The sequence below is a fragment of the Nymphaea colorata genome, chromosome 9, assembly GCF_008831285.2.
Source record: "Nymphaea colorata isolate Beijing-Zhang1983 chromosome 9, ASM883128v2, whole genome shotgun sequence".
In the NCBI taxonomy this organism is placed as follows: domain Eukaryota; kingdom Viridiplantae; phylum Streptophyta; class Magnoliopsida; order Nymphaeales; family Nymphaeaceae; genus Nymphaea; species Nymphaea colorata.
The window spans coordinates 23,574,735-23,580,734 of record NC_045146.1 but is presented as its reverse complement, the minus strand read 5'-3'; the positions used below and the strand labels follow the sequence as shown (position 1 = coordinate 23,580,734).

Here is a 6,000-nt window from a genome sequence, read left to right as displayed (position 1 = left end):
TACCCATAGTCGTGATAACCACAGGCATACAACATGCAACGGTTGCATAAACCCCTTTACTATTATTACTATTTTTCTTTAAGCAACAAGAAAAGAAAATAACAGTCAAAGTACCCACTTCACGCATCGAACTCTTGACGGTTTGACGAATTTGCTCAGGCCAGGCGCGCCCAAATCGACCTAGCCAAGGCCCCGGCCTACCCATCTTGGCTCGGACCCACCGCCGTGGTTGAACCCCCCCCCCCTTGTTCAAACTTCAAACCTGACGGCGGGAGTAGGGGCAATCCAGTCTTCTGGATAAATGAGAATCCGCCCGACGGCGATCCGTTATCGACCCATATTAATGGGCTCCACTATCTCCTCCCCCCCCGTCCCCCTAAATTCACGAGCGAGGCTGTCGTCGCCGGCGTCCTTAGCCTTCGGAGAGAAGAAAACCGGAAGGCAACTCTTGGATGGAAGGGGGAGCCCGGAGGAAGGCGATCAGAAGGAGGAGAAGGAAGGGATACCCATGAAGCAGCAGCAGCAGCAGCAGTCGACGAGCTCGACCTCCCCCACGTCGGCCCTCGCCGTGTGGAGATGGACGGCCGTCGACATCAACTACCGGGCCGTCATCCTCATCCTCGTGCCCCTCTCCCTCATCCTCATCCTCTCCGTCCTCCACTTCTACGCCCCTCCCTTATCCCCTCTCAGATCCCTCTCCTTCTACTCCTTCCCGGTCTCGCGGGCGCCCTCCGCCGTGAATCCTAAGAAGAGGAGCGCGGAGGCGGAGGGGGCGAAGAGGCGGAGGATCGACGCGTCTCGGGTTGCGATCTGCCTGGTGGGCGGGGCGAGACGGTTCGAGCTGACGGGGCCGTCGCTTCTGGAGCGGGTCGTAGGCGCCTTCAACAACTCGGACCTGTTCCTGCACAGCCCGCTCGACAAGGACGCGTACAAGCTGTCCCTCCTCAAGGCCGCCCCTCGGATCGCTGCAGTAAAGATCTTCGACCCGAAACCCATACCCGAGGACCACTTCCAGAAGCACGTCCTCACCTCCAGCAACTCCCCCAAAGGCCTGCAGGTATAACATCACAAACCCCTCTCTCGCTCTCTGCCCGCTCCGTTCCGTTCCGTTTTCGTCCTTTCCAGACCCGGGGCATTTTCGTCATTCGTGCTGCGTCTGCGGTAGCTTTGCCCGTCGCTACTCGCTAGCGTGGGCGTCAACCTTCCCTCCTTTTCCCCCCGACTCTGTGTCGACTCGGAGTCTCAAGTCGCCAGAGTCGGAACGAGAAATCGAGGCGCCAACCGGGGTGGGGGGGGTGACGTGGCCGTTTCTGCAGGGTGAAAGGAGCAAGGCTCCTCATTTACGAAACTGCCCCCATTCTTCAGCGCGTTTCAGTATTCAGGAGGGCAGCCTGGCGTGCTTTTTCGTGCTGACGTTATCGTGTTCTGCAATGACCAAAACGACCTTCAATTTTGATCGGAATAAGGAAAAAGCATAAATGATTTGAGGGCTTTCTAGTCATTTTCTCCTCTGGAAAAGGCCATCCCCTTCCGTCCCTCCCCACCCAACTTTTGGAAACCGACGAAAGGGTGGCTCTTGACTTGGATGGGGTCTCGGTTTTGAGTCGGTGTGTTGGTTATATAGCCTTATAAAGGTTCTGTTCACACCGGTTTGGGATCCGGTCTGACCTAGACGTCTCGTCTCGGTTTCGCAGGGTCTGCTTCAGTACTTCAACCTCGTGGAGGGCTGCCTGACTATGATCGAGAAGCACCAGGAGGAGAACGGGTTCAAGTACGACTGGATCGTTCGTACCCGAGTCGACGGCTTCTGGTCCGCGCCCATCTCCCCGAATAACTTCGTCCCGGGGAAGTACGTGGTGCCCAGCGGGTCGCGGTACGGGGGCCTCAACGACCGCTACGGGGTGGGCGACCTGAACACGTCTCGGGCTGCCCTGTCCCGCCTCTCGTTGATCCCGGAACTCTACAAGGCGGGGTACCAGCAGCTCAACTCCGAGTCGGCGTTCAAAGCGCAGCTGAAGACGCGCAAGGTCCGGTTCGTGGAGCGGCGCGTGCCCTTCTGCGTCCTGAGCGACCGCCAGTACGCTTTCCCGCCGGTGCGCTACGGCGTCCCGGTGGCGGCTGTGAGCAGCGAGGGGCCGCTGAGCGGGGCCAAGTGCAGGCCGTGCAAGGCCGTCTGCAGGGGGGCGTGCGCGGCGGACGTGCTCGGGAACCTGGACAGAGGGTGGAGCTGGACGGACGGGTCGCGCGGCTCGGCGGCTCTGTGCGACGCCAGTGGGCCGTGGGGGAAGGGCTGGGAGCGGGAGTTCGACCGGGCCGCCGGGAAGAGGCTGGCTGCTTGGAGACGTCGGATCGCCGCGATGAACGTCTCCCAGTGCGTTGAGAACTTCGAGTCGATGCGGAAGCGGACGGCTTCTTGGGACGCGCCCTCACCGTCGGATATCTGCAGACGAGGGCTCTGATCGGGCGGTTAGATCCGTTACCTGCCATTCTTTTTTTACCCCTTTCCGCAGTAACTATTATTTTTCTTTTTACCTGGTCGATTTTTTTTTTTGTATAATTCGTATTACCCTGAATCTCGGAAGGGACAAAACTGCAAAAGTAACTTATATTGAAGGGCAACTGTGTATCTTCACCTGCATTTGGTTTTTCTTTTGGTGTAATAAATAGAAAAACTACATGGAGGCCTGAAATTTTAGAAACGAATGAAGAGGGAGGAAAATCGTTACTTGCTGTTTTGAGGCGAGGGCGCTTGCTCGGTGATCCTTCCTCTTTCTTATTTTATGTTTTTTTGCAATTATTTTTGAGGGCTTGGCCTCTCTTTCTTTTACGCTTTTTAAAAGATGATGGTGAAAGCGATCGAATACCGTTCACCGTTCTCTTCCCTTGAACGGCAAGGGCGCGACCTCTTTACTTGGACTCCGATCGAGAAGTAGGAGTCGGACGACTTGGGGGGACAGTATCCAGAAAAAGCTCTTCATGGCATGGTGAAGAAAACCTTTTTCTTTAATAAAATTAGGCAGTCTTTCTCATTCCAACAAAAGCTAAGCTCCTTTATCGTAAATGTCAACAAAGAAGATCGAGTGGTCCTGCCAAACTTCTCCCGCAACCCTGAAAGCATATACAGACTAAATTTCTCCGGGTAGGCTTCACCGGCCCTGCCACCGGAAAGACCAAATCTTATAAAATATCGGCGGCTTCTTTTACCTACGGCTACAAGTCGAGTGGAGTTCAAGCCAAGTTTTTTTGAGCAAGCTCGAGTCAAACCCAATGCTTCGCCTCAAAGTTTTGTAACAAACCTTATCAGCTTAGTCCATCACAATCCAACGCCTTCCATCGGCGTGTTAGAACATGGAGCTACATGCTTTCTTTTCCTTTGGATAAGCAAGTAGCAACAAGTATATATAAGGCCTCTTTTTGGGGATATTGTGGTATGCCCCCATGACATGAATCATGATCAAAACTCTAAAAGCTTCGGAGGAGTAGGCCGAAAATGTGGTCGAGGGAAGAAAAGGTGGTGACTAGTGAGTGAACTCCAAAACCCAAACTGTGGGCTCTATGAGTTTGTAGTACTGTACATTGCTCACATGAATAATTTGAATTTCACCCCATGGGAATGTTGGAAAGCGCTGGGAAGTGCTTTGGCCATGATCACAGATCACATGATCCCGCTGCATGCTGCTTTGGCCACCACTGCATGATTAGCACCAAGTGGAAATAGCATGATTCTCCTAACTTTGTAATTCATCATAATAAATCTCTCTCTCCCTCTCCCTCTCCCTCTCTCTCTTACACACACGCATGCATGCACACACACCCACACCCAGATGTGTAAAGGATTTCCTGATACAAATCGGCAGCTGTGGATTCTCTTTTTCTTTTTTGATTGCAGAGAACTTCGCTGGTTTAACTTGCTACGCCTATGCTAGCATTCTCAATGGTGAAAAACTCTGAGACGAAGTCTCCTTGGACTCTAAGACGTAAGAATCTTGACCCAGGTAAGCATGGCGGAGCTAGAGCCAGGTTTGAACTCATGACTTGCCTTAAATCTTTGGGTTTGTCTTACTGCTATCTGGCTTATCCTGTAAAGTTTCAAATGTTTAGTCTCGTATTAAAGATTGTGTTACATATCCCACTAAAACCAACCCCTTTGGATCTCACAACTCGGATGATTGAAAGAAATCAAAGATTCTGTATTATGCCATCCGATCTCAACAATGAAACGGGCCAAAACGGAATTTGATCAAACACAGACCTTATGAACATCTATAGCTGATCGGTTCCTCGCTTTTAATCCGGCCTTCCGAGACCACTCCCCGATCTGTCATTGCAGCAATTATCTATACTTAACGATGAGAGCAAAGCTGTTTTTTGAATGAATAAATTAGCATTTATGTCAAGTTTTTCTCGTGCATGTGCTTTGTATTAACACGAATAGTTTGCATTAATTAGAAATTAGTGTTTATGAGATTTTCTTTTGAACGGGACCTAATTTGTGCTTATTCGGGGTAGACATTAACGCATCATTCAACTTTTAAACTATTATGGGGAAATTATAGTTAAGGATATTAAATTAAATTTTAAGTGCCTGATAGAACATAACAAAATGAAGCTAGTCCGACGTTCGAGAAAACATGGCAAAAAATTATGCGTGCTGAACTTGAGGTGTCCTGGCTACGGTAAAAATACGTACATCGTTCCAAAGCTAGAAAGGGTTAAGGTTTAAGGCTGGGTTAATAAATTCACACATTATATAAACCATAATGAAATATGATCAAAATCCAATGCAGCATATGAGATGATACAATCTGCAAAGAAGAAGACTAGATTAAACGCGAAAATGGGTTGAAAAATTCGAACCGGATTAAGACCACAGACTGGCACTAAATGGGTTACTTCCATGACAAACACATGAACGTTTTCCAGGGAAATTGAAAAGCTAGTCATTGCCTATGTTTTGGTGCCCAGTCACGAAAAAAAGTTGGCTTGGTTTCCAAGAACAAGGACCATGTTTTAAGTTATGATATATATATATATATATACGTTGCCATCGAACAAAGAGAAAGGAGTCTTGGAATGTGATGCTCTACCAATAAATTTGCGTTCAAGAAGGAAAAAATTCCATGAGCATTAGGAATTAATATTGTCTCATGCCAACAAGAACGCACAGGATTTTGCTTACAACAGAACGAGTTTAATTGTCTCTCACCAACTAGCAAGCACCAACAATAGAATGAGTTTTTAAGATAAATTTTATTTGGGGAGCTTTTAATATAATGGGCTTGCCACATTGAGGCACTCCTTCATTGTCCTTGGATGTGGAATTGGTCTACAACTTTTGGTCTCTCTCTCGTTTTGGCCAAATTAAAGAAACTATAATAATGCTGGCTTGGCTTACGCAGAGAAAGATCCAAGCACGAGACGCATTAAAGAGGTCGGGCTTCTAATTTCCAAGCCGCTGAGAACTATGCCTCAATGAAGAAGAGACAGTTGAACACTTATTTTGGGACTGCACGAAGGTGGAGACTAGGCGACTTGGCAAATGAATCTCTTGCAGTGTTGCTTCTCTTATCAAGGGGCTTGAACCTGCTGTGGTAATTTTCGGTACATTATCTATCACTTAAATCTCTTGCTAGTTCTACCCTTTGACATTCTCTGCCTTCCTAACAGCTTGTTGGGAGGTCTTAGTGAAATGTTATGAGACTGTTTATCCTCTCTCGCTCTTTCTAAAACACACAAACAGTTTTCATATTTGGTTAGGTGGATCACTTTAAGGCTTTCCATTTCAAAGTAACCTAAGGGAACATCATATGTAGCAGGAGATAAAGATAGTTTCTTAATGATAATAAAAAGAAAGTTTGAGGGGCTTTCTCTTGCAACCCTACGTTTATGGTGATCATACTGATAGCTCCTTTGTGATTGTCAATAGCATTACAAAGTATGTGTAAAAGTAGTCATGTCGTGATTTAAGCTTCTCATTCTACATTGATTGGTGCAAACGAG

General features: G+C 48.3%; 1 protein-coding gene across 1 annotated transcript; it reads left to right on the top strand.

Annotated features, from left to right (window-relative positions):
- Positions 1-321: 321 nt before the first annotated feature.
- Positions 322-2,781, top strand: LOC116261578 (uncharacterized). The gene is made up of 2 exons (XM_031640407.2): positions 322-1,057; positions 1,695-2,781. Exons 1-2 carry the CDS (start codon positions 344-346, stop codon positions 2,457-2,459), a joined length of 1,479 nt encoding a protein of 492 aa, XP_031496267.1. The 5' UTR covers positions 322-343; the 3' UTR covers positions 2,460-2,781.
- The last annotated feature ends 3,219 nt before the right edge of the window (positions 2,782-6,000 follow it).

Bases quoted from the DNA above. Each gene is read 5' to 3' on its own strand.
- LOC116261578 (XM_031640407.2), top strand. From the start codon at position 344: ATGGGCTCCACTATCTCCTCCCCCCCCGTCCCCCTAAATTCACGAGCG. The intron at 1,058-1,694 runs GTATAACATCAC...TCGGTTTCGCAG, and splicing joins ACTCCCCCAAAGGCCTGCAG to GGTCTGCTTCAGTACTTCAA.